Source organism: Myotis myotis, unplaced genomic scaffold, assembly GCF_014108235.1.
Source record: "Myotis myotis isolate mMyoMyo1 unplaced genomic scaffold, mMyoMyo1.p scaffold_m19_p_3, whole genome shotgun sequence".
NCBI lineage: Eukaryota > Metazoa > Chordata > Mammalia > Chiroptera > Vespertilionidae > Myotis > Myotis myotis.
Genome location: NW_023416335.1, coordinates 38,860,558 through 38,887,533, shown reverse-complemented (window position 1 = coordinate 38,887,533; position 26,976 = coordinate 38,860,558). Strand labels below are relative to the sequence as shown.

The 26,976-nt window shown below is 40.6% G+C and overlaps 1 protein-coding gene across 4 annotated transcripts in view; it reads left to right on the top strand.

The window, feature by feature from the left end:
• The window catches only part of FARP1 (FERM, ARH/RhoGEF and pleckstrin domain protein 1), a 277,592-nt gene that overhangs the window by 22,128 nt on the left and 228,488 nt on the right, over positions 1 to 26,976 (top strand). For all 4 annotated transcript variants that reach the window (XM_036296613.1, XM_036296615.1, XM_036296614.1 and 1 more), the window contains exon 2: positions 26,562 to 26,755. In XM_036296613.1, coding sequence (XP_036152506.1) covers positions 26,585 to 26,755 — 171 coding nt within the window. In that variant the 5' untranslated portion in view covers positions 26,562 to 26,584. The remainder of the gene's footprint in view (positions 1 to 26,561; positions 26,756 to 26,976) is intronic.

The window sequence follows — 26,976 nt, the reverse complement described above, 5'->3', positions numbered from 1 at the left end:
AATGGAGAAGAGCAAAACTAGTAAAATTCATTTTTTAGGTAGTAATGATAATATTTTCTTTGTTATTGTTAAAAAGTAATTTGAGGGGAAATGATACATTCTTTAAAAAATTTTTTAAGTTGACTTTTAGAGAGAGAGGAAGGGAGTGGGACACAGAGAGAAACATCGATGTGAGAGGTAAACATCCATTGGTTGCCCCTTGCATGCCTCTAATGGGGATCAAGCCCACAACCCAGGCATGTGCCCTGACCTGGAATCCAACTGTGACCTCCTGGTTCATGGGTCGACACTCAACCACTGAGCCACACCAGTTGAGCAATACATTGTTATTACATAAAAAAAAGAAAGAAGAAATTAAAACACTCACCACTTAGAAATACAGTTGACTCTTCAACTACACAGGGATTAGGGATGCCAACCCCCTGCACAGTTGAAAATCCGCATAGAGCTTTTGACTCCTCAGAAATTATAATGTTAACGTTTTGTGAATTCCATCTAGAGTTTGCAAAGTCAGAAGGATGGATGGAATCTTACCATACATGTTATTTTACTTAAAGGTATAAAATAAAATTGACTTTAATTAAAGCAAAGAAAAAGAAATTGAAGTGAGATGGAAAGAATTGCTGACTTCTTCGCCAGGAGGGAGATTAGAGATATCTTTTTTTTTTTAAAAAAAAATATATTCTATTGATTCTTTTACATAGAGGAAGGGAGAGGGACAGCGAGTTAGAAACATCGATGAGAGAGAAACATCGATTCAGCTGCCTCCTGAACGCCCCCTACTGGGGATGTGCCCGCAACCCAGGTACATGCCCTTGACCAGAATCAAACCCGGGACCCTTGAGTCCGCAGGCTGAAGCTCTACCCACTGAGCCAAACCAGCTAGGGCTAGAGATATCTTTTAGAAGCTTAATTTATAAGAAAATAGAAAAAATGTTGTGGATTGGAATAATTTCTCATAAACTACTTGTTTCAAATGGAGACATACTGACTCATTTAAAAGGTAAAAAATTTAGCACTGACCTTATACCATCTCTCTTCCCGCCAGCTCCAAATTTTTATCAATTATGAATTTTACAATGGAAAGGATTATAGCATTTATATTCTGTTCTAATATCACAATTCCCATAGCTCTTTTACTAGTCCTTTTTTTTTTTTTTTTATGGATTCAGTACTTTTTACCATGGTTTTGCCATTTCTGACTTTCTAAAATTTTGGTTCATTCTAGTTTGGCTGGATTTCATTGTCAGATTTAAGTCCTGTGGGTGCTGTGTTTCCTGAATTCCTAACTGCTTTGGAATGGCTGTTTCTTGCCTTTGTAGTTAAAGGACAGTTTGGCTGAATAGCAAGTCTTGGGTTACATTTTCTTGCCCTGGGATTTTCAGACATTTCTCTCCATTCTTTGTTAGCGCTGGGGGTTTCTGGAGGAGAAGGCTGAGGCCAGGGTAATGCTTTTCTCTCTCACATTTTACTGGCTGTTTCTATGGGATGTGCCTCTAGGATTCTTTCATTCTTTTGGAATTTGAGCTTCATCAGCCTGTCTGAGCCTGGGTTGTTTTATGTCTGTAGATTCAAGGTTTCTTTCTGATTTGCATCAGAAAGTTTTCCTCTATTAGCTCTTTTAATATTTTTTGCACATATTAAGTATTCACTTTTCAAGAACTGTCATTGCTGTGTTGTATCTCCTTTGTCTTCCAAATCTAGTATCTGTTCTTGTAATCATTTATGTGTCTTCGTTTCTGTCCATTTAATTTTGAGTGATTTACTCAGGTTTGTTTGTGTGTTCAAGTGCTTATTCTAATATTTTAGTGCTGTATTTGTATGACTTCCATTCTGTAATTTTTTCTAATCCATTTCTTTAGCCCTTTTAGTCCATTTAAAATCTCTTATATGGCCCTGACAGGTTTGGCTCAGTGGATAGAGAGTCAGCCTGTGGACTGAAGGATCCCAGGTTTGATTCCAGTCAAGGGCATGTACCTTGGTTGCGGGCACATCCCCAGTGGGGGGTGTGCAGGAGGCAGCTGATCGATGTTTCTCTCTCATCCATGTTTCTAACTCTCTATCCCTCTCCCTTCCTCTCTGTAAAAAATCAATATATTTTTTAAAAATCTCTTATATGAATGATAATTATTGGAAACTTCATGTCTAATGCCTGAGTCCCTTTTTTAGAGGGACAATTTTATCTTTAATATTTTTCAGACAATGGAGAGCTGTTTCTGTGTGAACGCGTAGTCTGTTTCATTTGTTGCTTTTCATGGCCGGCTTCTTGGGTGTGTGACCTGTGCATCCACACACTTACTGCTCTGCTGTCACAGCCTTGAAATTCCTAATAATTTTTGAACAAGGAACCTACACTTTCGTTGTGTAGCCACCCTTGTTGATTATTTTCACGATGCATATTATTATCTGCCTCTTGCCTGTGTTCCTACTCCATGATTACTCATATTTGAATGAGGCTGAGCTGTGTGCTAAAAAAAACTGATGTATGAGATATGTTGAGGGTCAGAAGACCGGGGTAGAGACGATTGTGAAACATCTACTCCTATTTATTGCCTACACTGTCCTTTTACCAATTCCGTTATTTCTTTTGCCTTGAGAATTATCTTCCTTCAGCTTTAGCAACTATTTTAATATGTTATTTTAAAGTTATATGCTATCATAAGGGTGAGGAAGGTTATTTAATAACTGGGAAATTATTGACACTACTAGAGGGCCAGTGCACGAAATTCATGCATGGGTAGGGTCCCTAGGGGCTGCCGGCTGCCGGGGTGCCTCCCTTCTCCTGGGCACCTGCCGCCGCTGCCACTGCTGTCGCCGGCCCTGTCCCCTGGTCGAACTCCCAGTCGAACTGGTCAAGGGGACAATTTGCATATTAAGCTTTTATTATATAGGATATTAAAATTCAAAGGCAATTTATTAAACTGTATGTGTAGTATGATCCTCCTTTTGCTTTTTATAAATGTATGACTATGCATTAAAAAACATTGGAAGGAAAAAAAAAAAACCCCAAAATGCCATTTCCCAATTTCTAAAATCTATTCTACTCCTGTGGTGACGCTACGTAGCGGTAGCAGGCTCTGCATTCTTTAGGATATCTCAGTAATCTCTAAGAATTTGTGAAAAACTCCCCTTTCTAAAGATTGTTTCAGTTACCCTCCTTGTGGATTGAAATAAAATTCACTTTTATGTTTTGTGTTCATAGTATCGGTCACCTTGAAGCTTACGACTATTTTTTGGAAGGTACATAATTTTTTTGATGAGGTACTTTGAATGGGGAAGAACCAGTTTAACAACAAGCTCTCTTGAAAAACAAAAACAACACTCTGGTCCGTTGGCTCACTGATTTCCATGGTGTAAATATTTCCACCGTTAGCCAAATGTGATGTCATTGAACACAGGAAGGGGTGTGCAGTAGCACACTGTTCTGTAATACTGTCACTGTTCAGATACAGTAGGCAAAGAGTAACTTCCAGATCATAGTAGAAATGTAGGAAAATAATTAGGAAGTAATAACATTTGAGTATTTATTACCTTTGCTTTAATTTAAGTGTATCTTTAATATATTTTTATTGGTTTTAGAGAGGAAGGAAGAGGGAGAGAGAGCTAGATTATGAGAGAGAATCATTGATTGGCTACCTCCTGCATGCCCTTCACTGGAGATGGAGCCCGCAACCCCGGCATGTGTCCTGACCTGGAATCGAACGTGACCTCCTGGTTTATAGGTCAGTGTTCAACCACTGAGCCATGCTGGCTGGGAATTTAAGTGTTACTTTATATAATATATTTTTAAATAATGTACTTAACAACTGGCTGGTAGAAATGTCTGAAAAGTTGCTCTCATGAGCTGATACACACTGGCTCTAGCATACCCCTGGAAAGAACTCTCCCTCTTTTTTTTATAGGTTTGCTGACTGGAAAAATTTATTTTCACAAAGGTAGTTTCCCTCTCCTTTTTTCTTCCTTCAGACAGAAATACATAGACATACATACCTTGAGTGTCAGGCAGGCGAAATAATTTATTCATTTTGTAGGTAATGGAGAGCTATGAGAGGCGGTTCAGTAGGAGAGAAAACATTTTAATCTGGGCAGATGTATGGATTATCATGTGGAGGTGGAGTCTATATTTGCAAAAGCCCTTTGGCTGTTGAGATAATCTAGTGGGGAGGTCTGATGACGAAATGGAAAGTTAGTTCTCTTATTCCCATTTTCCTCTTATTGATGTCCATGACCAGAATTTTAATTTTTGTCTATCACCTTTTTTACCTTTATATTATTCTATTATATGACATATATATGGTGAACATTGTCTAGGGAGTCATTCAAATCATTAAGACTTAGTTGTGGCTTAAGAAAAATAAAACAAAAATCCTGAGAAGAAAATTGTTCACATGTGTTATCTCCAAGCTCTATCGTTTCTTCCAATGGGCGCAGTGTGTGTTCTGCTGAACATGAGTTGGCAGTATTACCAACTTGAACATGGCAGTTGGTCATGCTCTGGGTGTATTGCTTCTCCTAGTGAGGCTGTCTTATCTTTCATATTTTGGCAGTACCCATGTGTAACCATTAGGGCAGGGACTCTTTTAAAAAAATATTTTTATTGATTTCAGAGAAGAAGGGCGAGGGAGAGAGAGATAGAAACATCAATGATGAGGGAGAATCATTGATTGGCTGCCTTCTGCACACCCCATACTGGGGATCGAGCCCGAAACACAGGCATGTGCCATGACTGGGAATCGAACCTTGACCTCCCGGTTAATAGGTCAACGCTCAACCACTGAGCCTTGCTGCCCGGACTAGGAACTCTTATTTTGTTCACAGCGCTAGCCTGAACATCTAGAACAGCTCCTGTAAGAAAGAAGCCCCAATAAATATTTGTTGAATGAATGAAGTTTCAAGTACAAAGGTGAAGTTGGAAATATCTTAAGGGTTCATGCCTTGACTGCTTCCTGAACTGCCCAAGTTTGCTTGGTCTGATGTGGGCCTCTCTGTGGCTGTGAGGACAGTGAGCGCTGATCTGGCCACAGTTACTGCACTTTGAAGGACCCATCCCTTCCTTGGGCTGAGTCCCTGAGTGGTTGACAGGAGTCTTAAACAGGAGCGCTTGTTCTGGGTATGCAAGATACACCTATGGGGTCAGACTGACCCTTTAATTGACATTGACCTTATATGTGGTGGGGAAAAGTATGGGCCTCTTGCACCAGGATGTTTCCAGGATTGAAACTCCAGGTTGGCTGCAAACTGATATGACGCACAGAGGTTACCAGCACCATCGATGGTGTCAGACTTGCGTTGGCTTCACAGCATCCCTGTGTGTGGGGCGGTAGACAGAATACTTTCTCTTCACCTCTTGTGTGTTCCAGGGCACTTGCCATTATGTTTTCAGAGCTTGGATCAAGGCTGGGGAGCCCGCTGGGTGCTGGCTGATGGAGATGTGCTTGCTAACGAGGAGTTAAGAGCTGAGCAGGAGGCATGACTCCTGTCCTCTGAGGAGTTTGAGGTAGAATGGGCAGCTGAGGCAGGCCTCTTAAGGTTGTGATGGGCAGATAGGAGTTCTTTGTGTGTTTTTTCAATCATGAATAGCATTTAATCAAGAATAGCATTTAAATTATACTTAAGGCCTTTTTAATATTTTCCTAAGTGAATGTTTAATGTTGGCCTGGGTTACGGTCGGCTGCTTTAGACTAAGTTCACAGAGGATGCCTATTTGTTTATTTATTTATTTAGCCACTCTTTGGTCATTGTTACAGGTAGGTAGTGTCGGAACCTGTGAGAATAAGTAAAGATTCTGCTAAGACACCTAGTATTATAATGAGCAGCACAGACAAGAATTTGGATAAATGATAAACTAGTTAGGCAGATTATGTAAATCATTGGAATAGAAATTCCCAAACCGGATATATTAAAATTAAATCTGTATTCGATACACAGATTGTGTACTTAATATTACCATGCACATTACAAAAACTTCTCAAGTTGGGCATAGTTGAATTTTGAATGTAAAAACTAGTTTGAGGCCTATAAAATGAAAGTATTTTAAATCTTTATTTTCAGTTCCCCAGAAAACATTTCAAATGTAGTAGTGTATTATCAGAAATTTAGGAACAGGAGCAGAGATTTGTGATCTCAGTTAACAGAAGCCTTGGGGGTGGTTCTTATTGAAAAGCTTAATTATTTTTTTCTTCTCATTTAAGTTTCTCATCGTCATATTGTGCAGTATTTCCTTCACTAGAAATGTCTATGTTTAGTGACTAAGATTTGCCCTCTCTGTCTTCTGCCTGTTACCATGTGTCATTCCCTCTTGCTCCCGTCCCTTTGGCTTTTTTGACCCTGTCTACAATAGCCTTTACATTAGCTTTTCTCTTTCTGAGCTGACCTGCAAAAGAAGTATTGCTTAGCAATGCCTAGATGTCTGCAGTGGTAGTGGGATTAAAGTAATCGCCACTCCTCTGTTATTTTCTTTTCAAGCTATTTTACAACCATCTCCTTTCTGTAAGGTTATTTCGCATTGATCTATGAACAAGATAAATTCTCATCTTAATCAACAGTAAAACTGAAAAATTCCCTGTTTCTCAGGCTATTCTTTTAAGAGATACTTTCATTATAAAGCAATATTCAAAGAAGAGTGTACCCTGCCCTTTGTGGAGCAAACATAGGAGTCTTTGGAACAGGTGAAGGGAGTATTGGGGGCTTGGACCACAGAATATACTTTTTAATAGAACCGAAACTGTAAGTAGTAGTAATAGTTAGATCTTGTTCATACTATAAGTTTCCTTATGCTGAAATGGGCTTCCGAAGGCTGGCTTGAGAACCTGTCCATCATAGCAGTGGAAAATGCATTTTAGGTGCCAAATATTCATTAATATGGGAGTAAATTATTTGGAATATAACTTGCTTATAATCTATAGACCACCACAATGGACTTTATCCCATTTTCATCAAAACAGTAAGGTAACATCGTTTTACTTTTTATTCTACTTATAAAAATAATAATCTCTAAAAAATTTCTTTTGCCATTTGAAGAAAAATCATTGAATATAAGTAGGCATTTTAAGTTGATGAGAAAGCCAGAGAAATTTGCCCATTTAAGTAACTAATAAGAAAGGACCCTGTCCTTCTAATTTTTAATGGATGTTTTTTCAAGCAAAGTAGATGTTATGAGCTCTCTGTTTCTCCATTTCCTGACCTAAGCAACGAAGTTGCAGGTAGATGGATAGATAGAAAGATGGATGATGGATAACTAACCCAGCAGTCTTTCACAGGAAGATGCCATGCTGCTAATTCTTGTCTTGTGATAATTATGGTTACCAAGTCACCAGCAAATCAGGTTCTTCTTACATTTGTTTATTTCCCCTCATAGAAGACGTGTACTCAAGTAGAAACAGGCAGCATGACTTTTTTTTTTTCCTTTAATCCTCACCCAAGGATATTTTTCCATTGATTTTTAGAGAGAGTGGAAGGGTAGGGGAGAGACAGACAGAGAAACATCAATGTGAGAGAGACACATCGAGCCCCGGCCATGGCTGGGGATTGAGCCTGCAACCGAGGTATGTGCCCTTGACCAAAATCGAACCCAGGACCCTCCAGTCCTTGGGCCAATGCTCTATCCACTGAGCCAAACCGGCTAGGGTATGACTTCTTTATTTAGAGTGATCTGTCAGAATGGTGGTATACACTATAAAGCAGCGGTTCTCAACCTGTGGGTTGCGACCCCTTTGGCAGTCGAATGACCCTTTCACAGGGGTCGCCTAAGACCATCCTGCATATCAGATATTTACATTACGATTCATAACAGTAGCAACATTACAGTTATGAAGTAGCAACGAAAATAATTTTATGGTTGGGTCACAACATGAGGAACTGTATTTAAAGGGCCAGAAGGTTGAGAACCACTGCTATAAAGAGATATAATGTGGGGAGTTTGGTACATTCTTACTAAATTTCTTCCTGGCCTTTCTCTGTCAGTGCGTTGTCATCCATGAAAATGATTTGCATGCCATTAATATTTTCATTGACTCAATTAATGAAAGATACTTTACCAAGTTACAAGGATGAGGCCTTTTTCTGGGACTCATGTTTAGGGAGATGTTCTTTAATTATTCAAAACTTTTGGGGCACATTGTTCAGTAGCCACCCACTTAACTGTACTGTCACCCAGCCCTTATTCCCAACTACTGCACCTTTTTCAGACACCTTGCTGAAATCTAGCCATGTTACAGCTCTAAGAATCTCCTGATCTCCTAGAGTAGAAATCTGTCAAAGGCAGAGAGGTGACTGTGGCCTGATTTGTTCATAATGGACCCATCCTAACTCCTAGTGATCATTGTTTCCTTTCCCAAGTCCTCTTATTTATAATGACCCATTTTGGCAATTGTCCCTTAGCTGTGCATTTTAAATTTTGGAACTACATAAAATTAATATATTCTTTAGTTTCACTGCCTGCTTATTTTCCAGATGGATTTTCTATTGCTCCGCCATGCTCTGTAAAGATTCTCTATGGATTTTTATGTTGCAGAAAATTTATATATTCATTTAAAAAAGACAGTCATAGTTATCATATTGGTTCCGTCTGGACACTAACAGGGTTTTCTCTCCATTTACCTATCTCTTTTTTAAATTGCTAATCAGCTGTAATTGATTATCAGGATTGACCAAGGTAATTATGAATCAAAATTAAAAAGTTTAATAGAAATAAAATAATGTAGGAGTGGTAGTAATTGTTTATAATGGTCATAATAAATATGGAACTGTCATGACTTTGGCCTTTGACACTTTTTTTTGTAAACTGCAATGCATGATATACGTAATACACATAGCCTTTCTGTGTGACTCATTGAGTTAAAGCAGAAGTGGATATTGGAAGTTAAGAATGTCTGAGTGATGGGTCTGAGAGGAGGGATTATGCTCTCTGCTCCTTGTTGAGGGTCAGAATTCCAGGTACGGGGCCACCAGAATGATATATAAATTTAGGTTCACTTTTCTGTTTTAAAATAGTGACAACTCTAAGACATTAAATTGATGTTAGGTTTCTTAGCACGGTGGAGTTGGAGCTTACGTTTGTGGTTTCTTTGATCCAACCCCTGGGTCCAGTGTTATGGCAGCCTCTGTAGATGGGCTGCCGTATGTCCCCTGACTTGACCTAGGTTTCTCCGACCCCGGAAGGCCCAGCTCTCCCGCCTGGCCGTGGGGAGGACCTTTCTGGAAGCCTGTCATTCTGCTCTGGAGGATGACCGGGCAGCTCTTCTGGATATTCCTCTCAGGCATGCATGTCTGCCTTTCCTTGTTGACCAAGAAAGGTTCTCCACCATTTGTCCTGGAGAGAGTCAGGCTCTCCTTACTGGTTTCAGCTGGGTATCCATTCACCGTGACTTTTGGACCTTCTCAAAAGATGAAAATGAAAAATCGTTTATACTCTCACTTCCCAGAGAAAACTTATTTTGATGCATCTACTACTACCAGTTGCTATTCAGTGTTCAGATAAATGAGTATTAATAAAGAATATAGATTCAATTTCTTAACACCTTTTGATATCTAGTGGTTAATCCTGTGATTGATACCGTCATTTCCAATTATAATGAATTAAGTGGGTAGTTTTCTATGGATTATTCCATTTCCGAGTTCCTAGTTTAACTCTTACTTAATTATAGTAGATATTATTTTTGCAGGTTTTTTGTTACTGTGGTAGGATTTTATTAAGAATTTTTGAGTATAATTTCCTTTTAAAATGTTCTTGTTTTGCTTGGGCTCAAGTAAAATGAGTTTGGGAATATAATATTCTTTTTAAAGAAAATATTGTTTATCTGTTGAAGTTTGCAAACTTTTCCCAGGCTATTTACGTATTTATATGGATTTGAGGGATAGGAAAATTCCATAATTATATTCTGATTTTTTCCCTTTTTATGCTCTTTTTATGTTTTCTGTAACACGTGATATACTTTTTTGTTGTTTTAATTTTTACTTTTTCTTTGTTTTTGTATCCTCTTGTCAATTTAAAAATTCTTTAGATAACTCTCTTCATTCTTCTTGCTAATATTGCTGTAAAGGACAGTATATTTTCCTTTCAATGGGACTTTGGTAGAACACCATATATTTATATTTACATTTCAATGTTAAAATATTCTTAGTGACTTAAAACAATTTTTCTCCCCAACCAATGAGTTAACATAATACAGGGTATCTGAGCTTGCAAATGATGGTTGGGTTTTGCTTTGTTCTTTATGTCTAATTTTATGTATTATGATCTGACAATGTATACCATATACATAGAACTTCTGTTATTAGTAAATTTTTGAATTCTAGCAAAATTGGTATGACCATGTATTTGAAAGTATAATATAAGAAAAAATATGTCCCTTATTTTCCAGTTCTTGCTATCCAGAGACTGCTGTTTCTGCTCTTATATATTCTTCTGGGTAGGTTGGTATTTCCTTCACGAATGGCTTCTTTGAGCGGATACTAGCATGTTGGTGCCTTCTGGATTTTGGCTGCTCACCTATGGGAGCCTCGGACACTCCCTCTGGGAAGCAGAGCTAGCGGCACCATTTTTAGGCTGTGGGGAGGGTGAGGGAGACCTCACCAGTGAAGGGTCAGACCGGGGCCAGGCCTTTAACCAGGAGCTATTTCAGGGTTCCGTTTTCCCTTCTTGGTGTTCTGGTTTTTAACAGATTCTCCGAGTAAAACGTTGTTCCTAGGTTACCTACTCCATGTGGTGGTTGTGTAGAATTTTGGACAGTAAATGAAATAAAGCAAACAAGTGCTTAATGAATGGCACCTATTATTAGGTGGAAACACTCTGTGAGAAGATGAAATGATTTGAAGTAGAAGTCCTGTGCTTTGATGTCTCCTTTCACAGGTTGACTTGTCCTTTGAGTGGGAGAATGATCTGGAACTTACTCCTCAGCCCCGCTTCACTGTCAGCTTCTCTCTTTCATGGCCTGTGGCTATGGATCAGATCTGTATCTGGATTTGTGTTTGTCTGTTTAAACTTAAGCAAGCAGTGTATTCCATGGGAACAGAGTGTTTGCTTTGGGAGAGGAAGAGTTATCTTCATTTCCCCCTTGGGCTCTATTAGACTCTGCCTGGTAGTGTCTACTGTGTGTGACTCAGTCTCCCATGAAGCTCTGCAGCTTTAACTACATCTAAGAGTGATGCTTTTGCCTGTGTGTTGGGTATCTTTAGTTCTAAGAACCCAGACTTCAGTAAGGACTTCTGGAGCCTCGTCCCAGGACCTTACTGATAGTACAAGCAAGAAGGGCATGGAAAGCAAAGGGCCTTTCTCTTGGTGTTCTGTGGACGCTGTGATCCACTGATGAATAGACATTTGTGAAAAATCCTTGCTTGTAGAAGGAGAAAGAGGTTTTAAGACATTAAAAAAATTCACAATTCAGACAGTACACCATTCTCTTTATCGGTCTAGTAATATTTTGATAAGCATTTTGATTATTTGATGGATTTTTCCCTTTGGTGTCCTTATTAGCTTACATGGCTGATGATCCCAGTAGCTTGATTGGCATCTCTGTGCCAGATAAGGTGAGAGGTTGGTGGAGACCGTAATTGCATCTAAAATGACTGAATTATAAGCTTACTGAATATAAGAAAGGGTGACAATTATAGAGATTATCTAAAGGGCCAGGAGGGCCTTGGGCATGATGGTGAAGACCAGCTTGTCTGCAGTCTGGTCCCACATCTTTCACATTATCAGCTGGTGACTGTGGGAAAGTTGACTTAATCTCTTTTGCCTCAGTTTCCTTCTCTGTAAAAGGGGTCAATAATAGTATCTACCAAATGATAGTTGTGAGATTTAAATAAGCTCATATTTATAAAGTGCTACATAACTGTTGATGAAGGTTAAATAATAATAGCATATTTTTCCACATTCTGTGAATGAGAAGTCTAAAGTCCAGGAAAGATTAAGTTAATTTTATAATACCTTCAAAATTGCATAAAATTAGGATTAGAACCTGGTAGACAATTGATAGTGTCTAAATCTTTTTTCTTCCCTTCCTTCAATTCATGGCAAAGGTGTGCAATTCACAATTGTTAATTTTTTATTGGACAACATTGTTTAATTAAATGCCTTATTAATTAACCAGGTTGACATTTAAAGCTCTCATTTTTTTTCACAAGGGGTTTCACTTTTTTTATGTACTTTTCTTTCCTTGACATTTCACTGTTTAAACTAATAACCAATTCTAGGGGAAGTATTCCAGGATGCGATACCCTTTACACTCCTATTGTATTTTATTGTACCATTCGGTCTATGATAATACTGCCTAATTTATTTCTCAAATAACATTGAAACTGTGAGAAAATTTAATAGTCGATTCTTTAATGGTTTAACAGAAGTTGCCTTCCTCTTCACACCCTGAGGGGAAGCCCTGTCATTTGTGATTCATTGGATTTGGTAAGCTTTAGGAAATGCTTTCTTTTTCCTTGAAGTTGTATGAAACAGTGCCATTCCTCACTCCAGGAGAGATGTCAGGAGAATGTGAGACAGGGTTGCAGGGCATGTTTGGCATTTCTCTCTTCAGCATCATTTCCAGAGCGTTTGAAACCTAAGCAGAGAATGGTAGGCGGTGGGATGACTTTTTACTGAAACCTTACTGAATAATGAGGCTGTTGGGAATAGCCTGACTCACTTTGGAAGCAAACTTAACAATGCTTTGTGGTTTATTAAAGAAAATGCCTAATGCCTTCTACATTTTAGAAGCTCTTAAGTCCTGTCATTTTCTCATGAAGGAAAGGAGGAGAGTTATCTCCTAGGAACTGAGATAAGCTAAATTACCTGCCAAGATACGGGCTTGACAGAACTGGAGATTGACCACACAGTGTCTGCTCACGAAGCCCAAGGACTTGCCTCTTTTTTCTAACCTCAAGCTGAGCTATTACCTTACATCATTCTACCCTCTCCCATTTCTGTAACTGAAAAGCATTTCAGAGTAGCCCCAAGTGGAAGCAACCACGATGTACTTACTTCACTAGGGGAATGGATACACAAACTGGTCCATCCAGACGATGGAATATTATTCAGTGATAAGAAGAAATGTACTATCAAGCCATGAAAAAACATGGAGAAATCGTAAATACATGTTGCTTAGTGAAAGAAGCCAGTCCGAAAAGGCTACATACTGTGTGATTTCAACTGTATGAGTTTTTGGAAAAGGCAAAACTATAGAGACAGTGAAAAGATCAGTGGTTGTTGGGACAGGATGGGGCAGGGGAGCAGGGATGAATGATGGGGAACAGGAGATTTTTAGGGCAGTGAAATTATTCTGTCTGATATTATAATGATGGATGCTTGACATATTGCATTTGTCAAAACCCACGGAACTACAACACAAAGGGGGAACCTTAATGCAAACTATGGAATTGAGTTCATAATAATGCCAGTATTGGTCCATCAGTTGTCACAAATGCAAGGTGTTAATAGGAAAACTCTGTGTGGGGATAAAGAAGGTATTTAGGAGCTCTGTGTATTTTCTTGGAAACAAAACTGCTCTAAAAACTACAGTATTAAAAAAAGTTTTAGTGCCCAATAATATATTTGCTATCTGCATTACTAATAATCAGTCTGGCTTCTGCCTCCATTTCTCAGCTGACACTCTTCATACCAGTGATTACCTGATCAGACTGGATCTAATGAATGAACTTTTCTTAACCCTCATTCTTCCTCTTAATGCCTCCACAGTGCTCAGCTTTTGGTTCGAGCTCTGGTTCTCGATGCTCTTGCCTCCTTGGCTTTATGCTATGATTTTAGAGAAGATTGTCTGGCTCAGTCTTTTATAACCATGGGATTCATCCTTCAGGGAGAAGGCCGTCATAGATATTCTCCCAAAGTCCCTCCAACTCTGAGACTCTGTGATTACTTCACTGATCCTACTTCCTCTTCCCACTCATGAATGTTGGTATGCATTCCTGAATCTCAGGTTCCTATGCTCAGCTTATCAACACCACACTTTGAAGAAAGTACTTGAGAGGAGGTAGCAAGGTTGAGGAAATGGAGGTAATGATTTTTAGAATATCACACCCTGCAGTGACCTTCAGTCAGCCACAACGTGGACCTCCCTGCACTTCCTTGTTCTTGCATCTAAGTTCTGGGTTTGCCCATATTTCCATCTTCTTTTCCCACATCTAATTCATCATCAATTTGTAAAGATTCTTAATGTCCAAGTATTCCCAAAGTATGCCTCCTTTCCATCTACTCTCATTATCTCCACCATCCTTTCTTGCATGGTGTATGACAGATGTTTCCTGATTGACCTGTGTCTGAACCTAGCCAACACCTCACTGTCAACTTTTTTCTTAAAACTGCATAGCTTCACTTTGTCTTAAAAGCCACAGTGGCTCATTCTAGTCCATCAAATGAACTTCCTACACTTGACCTGTAATTTCAGGCAGACTAAAGCTGCCTCTCAACTGCCTTTCCCCTATTCTTTTCACTGATTTCTTGCTTCTGGTGGTCTGTATCAATCATCAGCACAACTCCTGGCACATGGCGGACGTTTCATCATCATCATCATTATTTTAACCCTCACCAGAGGATCTGTTTTTTTTTTTTAAATTGATTTTTAAAGCGAGAGGAAGGAGGGGGTGGGGAGAGAGAAATATCAATTTGAGAGAGAAATATGGATCGGTTGCTTCCCATATGTGCCCCAACCAGGCATCGAACCCACACCATATGGTGTACAGACAATGCTGCAATGCTCCAGCAGTGCTCCAGCCAGCCAGGGCTAGACACTCCCTTACTGAATGCAAAAAGGAACTCCTCCAAGAATGTGTCTTATCCATTCCTGAATGTGTCTTATCCAGTGTTTCACTTGCCCTTACGTGAAAAACAGCCTTTTCCCAAGGTGATTTCCCACTTCTCATTGAGGTGGCATTCTCTGTTTCTGCAGCTTTTAAAGTTCACATAATACACCCGTTGTCAGAAGTAAACAAGTTGCCTTCACCGAGTATCTCTGAGTGTACATCCCATAACGACAAATCACTTGGTGCCATATTACTGCTTTGGGTCCCCTATAGTGCTAAGTGTATAGTTGCTGAAGCATAGTAGATTCTCCTGAATGCTTGTTAATGCTGATCCCAGTTATTGTGACACTTGAATTATAGTACACTTTAAGCAGCCTGCTATTTTCAGACTTTGCGTAAGCGAATCCAGTAATATACTACTACACCTTATTATGGGCTAAACAAGAATTAGGTGCTTTCCACAAATATTTGGAAAGGCTGATCAGTGTCAATTGAAGACAGAGAGAGAGGACTTGAGTGGATGGGAATGATGTGTGTTAAGTAGAGTGAGCTTGGCTGCAGCCTAAGAAATGCAGGGGGTGAGTGCTGGGTGGAGGTGGGCAAAGGGGGGCGGGGATGGGGACATCTGTAACAGTGTCAATAATAAAAATAAATTAAAATTTAGTTATTTGTTTCTTAAAAGAAAGAAGGAATGCAGCCCGTTTACGCTGCAGGGACATTGGAACAGAGTAATTGGGAGAGGCTGCAAGCTAGTTTCTTGTCTTCAAGAAGACCACCTACCTCCTTACATTAAAAAAAATTTTTTTTTATTAATTTCAGAGAGGAAGGGAGATAGAGATAGATAGATAGATAGATAGAATCATTGATCGGCTGCCACCTGCACACCCCCTACTGGGGATGGAGCCCGTAACCCAGGCATGTGCCCTGACCAGGAATAGAACCATCATTTCCTGGTTCATAGGTAGACGCTTAACCACGGAGCCACACGGGCCAGATTCTCCTTACATTTTGTTTATTACCCTGGCCTTTTACTTAAAGGTGGGATGGAAGGGGGAAGCTAAAGTGGAATTTTGTACTCTCAGAATTATCAAGAAATGGACATCATTAAAATTGGAGATTTCTTTCTGGTTTCCTGGTATTTTATTTTTATTTTTTCTACTAGGGTAAAGGAGCCTTCTCTTCCCACATCATTTACTTCCACCTCCATTCTTCATGTTTTAGTCTTTGCCTATCTACTTAATGGAGGAAACATGCTCTACCAAATCAGTGAAAAGGCAAACAAAGGTATTGTCTAAAATTGCTCATATTTATTTGTTTGTAACGATTTGTTAGATTATATATTAACATTTGATTGGAAAATGAATGCCACTTTTTCTTGCCGGGAGCTTTTGAAAAAATCAGGTACTCCATGTTTGGTGCACGTGTGAAACGTGGATCAGAGAGGTTTCCTGGGGGAAGTAATCTAACCAAGTAAATGCTTGGTCTGTGTTAGCGAATTCTCATTGGGAACCTCTGTGCAGCCTGCATCAGAACCTCCTGGAAGGCTTGTTGCAACCCAAGGTTGGGCCCACCCCAGCCTTTCCCATGCAGCGGGCCTGTGCTGAGACGAAGAATTTGCATTTCTCACTAGCTCCCAGGTTGTGCTGATGCTGCTGGCTGAGTTGCAACCACATTTTAACTACGAAGCCCTGCGGTAGATGGTCGGCTTTCCCTCCATGTTCTAGGCCAGGAATGTGACGGGTAGAATGGACACAGGACTTCCTGAAGTTCTCACCATCTCCTGGTCTGAGCCTCGGGCGGTCTCTTGCACTAAAACAAGACGAGCAGGTCACACTCCCAGGTAATGCAGCCAGACCCCTTCCTGACCCTCTGGACTTCTCCTCTAGTTGACAACGCAGGAGAGGAGGAGAAAGGCCTGGAGAGGAAGTGACAAATGTACAAGCAGAACTCCAGGGAGAGTCAAGTGAGGGCTTGGGGGTTTGCCCCTGAAAGAGTCCATCAGGAAAGGCTTTCTGGAGGAGGTGCCCTTGGAGCCTGGCACAAGATGGTATTTTAGGAGGAAGAAAAACAGAACAGCAGCAGCACAGCCCCAGGAAAATGCAGGTGTGCTGAACAGAGTCCAGCTGGATTAGGAAACAGTTTATTTACAAGGAGAGAAACCAGGGCCAGTTATTGAAATGCCTGGCTGGGAATTTTCACATTTAACCTGGTATTGATTAGACTCAAGTTTTTGAGTAGAAAAGGGAAATGGTTAAAAGTAGACTTTTGAAATAACCACTGTGAAAAGAGAAAATTTCTCTTCTGAGTTTTCCAGGGGCATTTAGGATGGCCTATTTAATTTCATTTTCCTAGGGGTTGAAAGGAAAGAATGAAGAAATAATCTGGGTAGCTTCCGCCGTTTAGTTCTCTTTTCCTTAACTTTGCGTGTGAAGTGGGGCCCCTACGTACAGACAGTATCCTGGTCTCCTTCTCCCAAATGATCAAACAGACCGAACGGCCTCTGGCCTGTTTGAAGTGTCTGGTTGATATAAAACAGCTGATCTGCAGTTGTTTCTTTTGCTCACAGACTTTTTTTGAAATAAGCAAATCCATCCGCACAGATAGTTGCTTTTGAACTTTCTCAAAACCCCTTATCTAAAGTCCCTGTGAAAAGCCAAACTTGGCTGGCTGTGCTCTTGAGATGGTGCCTGGCCGGCAGCCTTTCTGGGGTATCTCCTCCCTATCTCCTCCCTCCAGTCCCCAGGGGTCACCTCCTGGTCTGTGGCTCCCTGGGGGGCAGGAGCACAAGGTGGCTTTGTCACCAGGCAGTGTCTGGCTCCTCAGGTAAGAGGCAAATGAATGGAGCCGGTGGGGATCACACTCCTTTCGCCCTTTGCCTTCCTGGATGTCTGACGTAGCCGATTTTTGTCCCCACAAAATGGCAAATGCAGGCTCCTTCGTGCTCAACATGGTGGTTCTAGAACCCAGCCCTGTAGCGCCCTACAGGCTACCTCACGGGCTGCTTCTCCTGTGAATAAACACTTTCTATGGCTTTTTCTCAACCTAGTACTTCTAAGTGGCTTATATTTAAAACTGGTGGGGAAACTCCTATGAAAGTTCCTCTTGGTTATTAGCCTGTTCTGACCGTTGTCACCCTTTACTATGATTTCATCTCATTAGATTGCATGCTCGAAATGGGGCTGGGGTCGCTGACGGGATGTCGTTGTAGTCAAGTCATTCATTTTATAAAATCGTTTATTTCTAAATCGGTAATAAGTATATATGGTACAAAAATTTACAAGGTCCAAAGAAAGTGTACAGTGACAAGCGAGTCTTAAGTCCCTCTCACTCCTGTCCTTCACCTGGCTGGTTGCCTCAACGGAGCCAGCTCTCCTACCAGTTACTTCTCGGTCCTTCCACAGAGGTTCTGTGTGTTCACAAGAATATTTGGGTGTGTCCATTTACATATCAGAAGGTTGACCTGTTTTACATGTACAATGTAAAGGTTTTTAGTACATTCATGTAGTTCAGTGGTTCTCAACCTTCTGGCCCTTTAAATACAGTTCCTCATGTTGTGACCCAACCATAAAATTAATTTTCGTTGCTACTTCATAACTGTAATGTTGCTACTGTTATGAATCGTAATGTAAATATCTGATATGCAGGATGGTCTTAGGCGACCCCTGTGAAAAGGTCGTTCGACCGCCAAAGGGGCCGTGACCCACAGATTGAGAACCGCTGATGTAGTTGTATGACAACCTAGTTTCACCACAATCTAGTGTCAGAACATTTCCATCACCCTTCAAAAGATCTCCATCCCTCCGGCCCTTTGCTGTCAGTCCCAGCTCCAGTCCCTAACACCAGGCAACCATTTTCTGTCTCTATAGAGTTTACTTTTCTGGATATTTCATATAAATAGGGTCATATGCTATATAGTCTTTGCATCTGGCTTCTTTCACTTAGCAAAATGTTTTTGATGTTCGTCTGTGTTGTAGCATGTATCAGCACTTCATTTCCTTGTTGATGAATAATAAATAGTTCCTTGTATGGGTATACCATATTTTGTTTATCCATTCACCAGTTGACGAACTTTGGGGTTATTTATCCTTGCTGGCAGTTTTTAGCTATGATCATCTGCATCCATACAACTCTTTGTGTGGACATAAGTTTTCATCCTTTTGGGAGAAATACATTGGATGGGAGTCTCTGAGTCACTAGGAAAACACAGTCTCTGGGTTATATGCTAAATTTGTGATTAAATTTTAAAGAAACTACCAATATGTTCACCGAAATGTCTGCACCATTTTATGTTGCTACCAGCCATTAGCAGTGTATGAGAATTCCAGTTTTTTCACATTCCCCATAATAGTTGTTACTATTCATTATAGTCGGTGTGAAATGTTATCTCATTGTGGATGTAATTCATATTTCTTAATGACTAATGACGTTGAACATCTTTTCATGTGCTTATTAACCATTTGTATATCTTTGGAGATTTAAACTCTCTTTTTATTAATTTTAAAACATGTGCTAACAGTTAACTGTCTCTTATCATCTCTACTCCTTCCCCTGGCAGTTTTTTGTTCTGCTATTGCTATATTGTCAGGTGTTATAATTTTCTGCAGCTATTACAGTTATTTTAGTCTTCCTCTTACTGTATAAAAGTAAAGTTTACCAGTAATCATTTTTCAATGTTTCACCACTAACTTTCACCTCTTATTTTGCTGAATTTTTATCCTTTGGTTGGACTTGGGTAAAATTTTCCTGAGTTCCTGGCTATTTAAAATATTTGGCTACTATATTTGAATAAAAATTAGGCTGGGTTTAAAGTTTTGATTTCTTTTTTATTTCTTTGAGGACATTTTGGACATTCAAGCATTGAATGTTGCTGTGAATAATTCTGAACATTTGTCCCCTCATATTTTTTTGAACTTTTTCCTTAAATGCCTAAATTATTCCCTTTTTTATTTTTATTTTTAAGCCATGCTTATTGATTTGAGGGCGAGGGAGAAGGCGAGGGAGAGGAACATTGATGTGAGAAACATCAGTTGGGAGCCTTCCACATCCACCCTGACCTGGGATTGAACTCACACTCTTGGTATGTGCCCTGACTAGGAATTGGACCCGCAACCTTTGGTATATGGGATGACACTCCAACCAACTGAGCTGCTCCAGCGAGGGCTGATTCCTTCTTAATTTTTGAAGATCAGTGGTGACATAGGAAATGTATTGGTGTTCATCATTTTATGTTAGTTATTTCTGGGATATGGTATGTTCATTTATTATGAAGAATCATCTTTTATTTCTGAAATTATTAAAATATTATACCTTAAAATATTTTTCTTGTTCCATTTAAATTTTTCTTCTTATATGGACACCAATTGAGGGTCTGTTGGATTTCCTTTGTTTATCTTTCCACATCTATCATTTTTCTGTTTTAATATTTTTCAGTCTTTCCCCTCAAAACCCTCATGTTTTCACCAGTGCATTTTTTTTTGTTTTTTTGGTTTGGCTAACTTCCATTTTGTGATTGTCTTAGTCTGATTGGATTGCCATAATAAAGTACCATAAATTAGAGAAATTATGAACAACAGAACATTTTCTCTCATAGTTTTGGAGGCTGGGAAATCTGAGATCAAGGGCCAGTGGCTTCGATGTCTTGTGAAGTCTCTCTTTCTGGTTCATACATGGCTTTTTACTGTGTCCTCACATGGTGGAAGAGACAAGAGAGCTCTCTGGAGCCTTTTTTTTTTTTTTTTTTTTTTTTTTAAAGAAGGACACTAATCCCATTTGCTGGCTCCTATTTCTCCTATCTGCTAGATCTAGGTGGCCTTTCCTTCTCCTCATGAATCCCTCCATATTTCAGCAGTTACCTCTCTGCAGAAGGACAATAGCACATGTATTTTTCCTGGATGGTCAGATTTCAAATAACATGGGCCCAGACTCCCACTTTTTTTCTTTTGTAAAATGTGTTTTGTCAGAGTCACCCAGGAGTCTTAGTTCTGGCTGCTATAACAGACTGCCTTAGACAGAAATGTATTTCTCACAGTTCTGGAGGCTGGGAAACCTGAGATCAAGGTGTTGGAGAGTTGGTGTCTGATGAGAACCTGCCCTGTGTCCTCACATGGTACAAGGGACAAGAGAGGTCTTGGTGGCTCTCTTCTAAGGGCACTAATCCCATTCACGAGGGCTCCACCCTCATGAACTAATCACCTCCCAAAGGCCCCATCTCCTAATACCATCACATTGGGGGTTAAGTTTCAACATCTGAATTTGGGGGTTGGGCACAAGTATTCAGTCTATAGCAATGATATTTTCACAGATTTTTCTGCTCCCTCCTGGCCCCCTTGGGGTCTGCCCTCATACTTTATTTCCTTCTCACGTTTTCCTATAACTTCCCTGAACTCTTGTAAAATTTTCTTATATATTTCTTTACAGAATTGATTATTTCATTGCTTTGTTAGTTTATGACAATACCTAACAAAATTTTACCTGAGCAAAAAATTTTGATATGTTACATGCAACATTTCTTTGGTGGGTATTTTTCATGTCAAATTTTTTTCACGTCAAAATTTTTCATTTTTCTCTTTCTTCTAACACATCTTTGTAAAGGTCACCTTTTGTTGTTATCAGGTGAGTTCTTTATGAAGTAGCTATTTGTAGGAGCTTCCCGGGAGCCAGGAGCCAGGGCCATGTCCCATGCTAGTAGAAATTCTTGTGACCCTCGGGGGTGTGTGTGTATGTACATGTAATCTTTTCAACCTTTGCTTTCCTCTTGCCTGCTGAGATTGTAGTATTCCCGATGCCGTCTTTGTCTTTTTCGCCTCGCCTCAGGAATAGACTGCTTCCTACAACTATAGCTGGGCTGTGTATTAGTGGTTTCTCATTCAGGTCCACCTTTAGTGCTTCTGGAGAGTTCCTGCATCCAGGGAAGCTCTTTAGTGCTAATCTGCACGTCTGTGTCTGTTTCCCTTGTTTCCAGAAAACTAGTGCTGGGTTTGTTGCTAAGGATATTCTACTTATCTGGGGAGTGTCACAGGGATGGTGAGCCTCGTAAAGCACTTTCCTTCTCCCCTGTCTGACTTTTACTGTAGTTTGGCAGGTCAGGGTTGTGGTTCGGAGTAGCAGATGTCTTCTGCTTTCCTCGGGGCTGGAGCTGCATTTGTGTGTGTGCTCCTCCTTGCCTTTGGGTGACTTCCAGGAGGAAGTCTTTAAGCCAGGACACTAGGACAAGACAACTCTAGTTTTCTATCTTTTCTCCACCAGTTAAAAATGTTCGTACTTTGTGTTGTAGTTACTATTTCCTTTTAATAACTTTTCACATATCTCTAAAGAATAAAGTCCTTTCACAAACAGCCTTTATTTTTAGGCCTGGAATGATGACATTAGAAAATGTATCACAAGGAAAGAAATACTAATTTCCTTTACTCTGACTGTTCTTTAAGGAAACCAGAAGTCAGAGGAAGTTACGGAGGTAAAATCAGAATAACCAGAATAGAGCATGGCTTGATATTTATAAACAGGAGGCTTGGGTTTGTTGGGCGTGTTTACCGAGAAGGCTGTGCTGTGTGACTGGACTCCCCAGTTTTGCTATCAAGCATGCATTGTGGTTACCCATTTGTGACTTGCCAGCGTTCCTCAGATATTCCCTTGACATTCTTAGGCTGCTCAACTCAGAACTCTTGGCTGGGTTTATGGTTGAATTAAACAGTATTTCCATGTACAGCAACAGTCTGCATGCAAGTATGAAAACGAAAAGACAGTGCGACATACTTTGTTTAAACATTAACATCCAGAAGTAGAAATAATATAAGCATGAGGTCATTCAAAGACTAAAGGAAAGGGAAATTAAGGTACCAAGTATCTATGAATCACTAACTCAATTTGATTTTTAAAGGCCAACGTACTAACAATGACAATATACAGGGACGGGCAAAAGTAGGTTAATAATAATAATATAATAATAATATAATAATAATAGTAAATAATACAATAATAAATGAATGAATAAATAAGAATAAACTCTGTGTTTTGTGTATTTATAACTGTAAACCAACTTTTGCCCACCCTGTATATATATGTGGAGATCTTGGGCCAGAGGGAGAGCCAGGATTTAGTTTAGGGGATGAGGGGCCTTGCTCTTTGCGTGAGTAGGACGGGAGAAAAGTATTTGTAGGGAGGGGCCCTGGCACCTTAGAGATGGAAGAAGAGGCCCTTCCATCAGCTCTCTGGATAGGAGTTAGAGCCACAGTCTGACCCAGAGCTGCAGGAGGCAAAGTGGCCAGGCCCAGCATCAGGGCCTGCTCATTCTGATGGTTTGAAGGGCAAAAAGGCAGGATGCTTGAGAGGTAGGGAGAGGTCAACACCAAAGTAAGGAGAAGTACAAAGAATGGCTGGGAAGGAGGGAGGCAGCTGGACTGATGTCATAGTTTTCTCTGGAGGTGTATTTACTTATTTATTTATTTATTTATTGAGGTGCATTTATTTTTAACCATGAGACAACCAACAGAAAACATATAGGGAAGTAATTTCCCCTGGTTTTTGGAGATTATTTTAAACACAACTGCTCTCATAATTAATTAAATGTATACCACCCAGATTTGATTTATCGAGCAAATATTGATGAACTTTTTTTTCACTTTGTTGTAGGACACTGTACTAGACATTATAGATAAGCAAGGTCTAGTCACATCTCTCAAGACTGATAGATGAATTAAGCAAAGCACACATCATACAGTCAAACAGATTAGAATTAGGTTCTTTAAAAAAGCTTATTTGGGGCAGAAATTAGAAAGATAACTTACATAGCAGACCTGTGAAATCAAAGATGGGCATTTAAAAAAGCAGGAGCAGTTCTCAGAAAGGCTGGTCCTTAACCAGCATTGCCTTGTAGAACTCCAGTCTTAAAGGATTGCATAAGAACAAATGGTAACTGCTGCCAGGCTGTGGTGGAAAGTTGGTAGGGAAAGTCTGTGTGGAAGAAATAAGAAGCAAATACTGTTTTCTAGGTGGCTATCAGACCATTTCCTGCCAGATTAAATGACATGTCTTTTTAGTTCAGGATGGTTGGAGTTAAGGACCTAAGTGGTTTGAGGTGAGACTCCATTGTTTCTGATCTGCTGACCTCGGGGGCCAGCCCTCTGTGTCTTGGTGAGAATGTTAGAGGTTTTGCTGAGAGGGAGGGAGGGCTTTCCATATGGAATTTGCTGGGGAAACTTGACTCTTCAGGGGAAGGAATGAGTTGGGCCAGAAGAACCTACAACCAACACTACAAACCGAACTGTTTTTCTTGAAGAAACTTGCTGAAGGGAGACTCATTGTCAAATGGTGCAGGTGACGCAGCACCTCGTTCTGTACCTGACACCACACACGACTTCTTGATGCCCTTCCATGACTTTCTTTGTCACAGAGTGTCCCTGGGTCATTGCTTCTGTCCCATCTTCTCCACTGACCCTTGTATACGTTTGCTAGAGCTGCTGTAACAAAGTACCACAGACCGGGTGTCTTAACAGGAATTTATCTTCTCACAGTTCTGGAGGCTAGAAGTCTCAGCTCAAGGTGTCGGCGGGATTGGTTTCTCCCGAGGCCTCTTCCCTTGGCTTGCACGCGTCGTCCGCCTTCTGGCTGTGTCCTCACATGGTCTTTCCTCTGTGTTCCCATATCCCCAGTGTCTCTCTTTATACAAATTTCCTTTTCTTAAAAGGACAACAGTCAGATTGGATTACAGCCCATCTTAATGGCCTTATTTTAACTTAACTCTTTTAAGAACCTTTCTCCCAGTGCAGTCACATTCTGATATACCGGGGGGTTAGGGCTTCGACATACATTTAGGGATGGGGGAACACAATTCAGCAAGTAACAGACCTCTTGACTGGGCATGTTTGTTATTTTTGCTTTTTTGTTTCTGTCCCCACACTTGCCCTCACTTTCACTTGTGCAAGACAGACCCTGGATCCATAGTTCACAGCTCCACCTTCCCCACAGCCTATTGTATGTCCTTTTAGTTAAATAGCGTCCCTGATCAAACTCATACCTCCCCCTCCTGCTTCCTCCCCTCTGCCCTGATTTAAAACTTTCTGATCATTATTATACTTTTATCTGGCCTCAGCAGCTAACCAATTACAGCATCAGGTTTATTTTTCCACAAAAGTGGGTTTTACACAATCACCTTTTCATTCCCATTGCCGCTGTCCACGTCATCCCCCCGCAGCACAAATTGTTGCAGTAGCTTTGAAACTGGACACCCCCGGCCACTGCCATCCCGTCTCTCTTTTTGCACTGCCCAGTACACATTATTTTCAGATTCATTTTTCAGAAGTTCTACTGTTGTGTCATTATTCTTACCCCAGTGGCTCCCTTCCGCCTGCAGCGTAAAGACCGTATTTCTCAACTAGGCATTTGAGGTTCTTTATAGTCTGATTCCAACCTGTTTTCCAAATGCGTCTTTAACTCTTCTGCATTAATTCTCACTCTTCTTCCCATACGTCATTGTAATCTGTCCCCTGGCCTCCTTGGTGCCGTTGGCATTCCTGGCATGCCTTCTCCTTGTGTATTTCTGTTTCCTCTCAAGTGTTACCCAACGTCTGAGACTACATTGAATTGAATCCCCACCTTCTCTTTGATGGAAGCCCCCTCCCCTCCCTTTAAAAATCAACACCACTTCATCTCACATTGAACTCTCATTTCTTTGTGCTCCGTCACACTTAAGATATTGGCCATGGTATAAATGTGCTGGCTGATGGGTCCAGACATCAGGCAGCTATTATTGAGCTCCACTCTGTGCCAGGCATTGTGCCTGGGAGGGAGCTGAGGTCCCAAGAATATTCAAGGTTTGGTTTCTGCTTTAGGGTTATGATGTCATGGGGGAAGTAAACGGGCAAATGCTGATGGAATTGACCGCCGTGCAGAAGCAGCTTGGCAGGTCATGAGCAAGAGGGGCAGCACCACCTGAGCTCTGCCCAGGTGTCAGGGATGAGACACTTGAACTGAATGTTAAAGCGAAGGTAGAATGTTAAAGCGAAGTTGGAGAACAAGTGCAAAGCATTCAGCCAGAGCGCGCTACACATGATGACCTGGAGCGAGATGGGCATGGGAGAAGGGGGAGTGGGGTTGTGGCACGAGAGAAGAGTGGACAGTTTGGGAGGGAAAGATGATTGTGTTTTGTTTTTAGGAAAATAACTCTTGATACTATAGTATGTGCTTGGAAAAGGGGGTACAAGGTGGGAGGTAGGAAAGAAATGAATTAGGAGGTAATTGTCATAGAAACAAGCAGAAATCAAGAGAAAAGACCCTACGTTATTTCACCTGTGTTTGTATGATGAGTGTATGTTTAGTTTCCGCAACCAGATTATAAATTGGGGAGCCACAATGTGTGTTTTACCTATTTATCTTTATAATACTCACATTATTTAGTATGTTAGTGTGTCTGTAAAAGGTACTTAATGGATGCTAATAACATGGCTTAGGTTCTATTCATTATCTTCCCGCCAGCCTCAGTATAAGAAGTAGTGCCTAGAGTTATGTTGAACACAATTGAATCTATGATATGAATACTGAAGAGCTTACTGTAAAAAGAGGAAAGGATGAAATATGTAAAAATATGCAGAAGAATAAACCACGTGCCTCTATTTGCGTGCCTTGAGTGGGTAAGGTGACATTGTGAGGCAATGGACTGAAGCCTCACCCTGTGCGGTTCCTGTGCAGATAGTGGAGACCCTGGCGTGGTTTGGGGAAATTCCCAGGATGAAGGGCAGAAGACGACAAGTGCTACCAGGTGGCTTAAGTGAGTGAGTCTCCGCTCTGATTGATGCATTTCTCTTTCTCACTGCTTCCTGCAGATACTATATAATCTGCTTTCATCATGGGAGAAATAGAGCAGAAGCCAACTCCAGGATCTCGACTGGGGGCCCCAGAGAATTCAGGGATCAGTACCTTGGAACATGGACAGAAGCCGCCTCCGACACCTTCAGGAAAACTCATGTCCATCAAAATCCAAATGCTGGATGACACCCAGGAGGCGTTTGAAGTTCCAGTAAGTTGGGGTGTATCTGAACTCAAGCGTGTGAGCATTCTTCAGCATGGGGAGGTTCCTCTCATGTTTCAGTGACATGAGGTGTCAGGAAGAGGGTGTGTGTATTCTGCCTCCCTCCCCCCCAACACTCTCCTCTGACCCATTCTGGTTCTGAGCTGTCTGATCTTTAGATTTATGCGTGAACTGCCTATATAATGATATCAGTGGGCACATCACTTGAA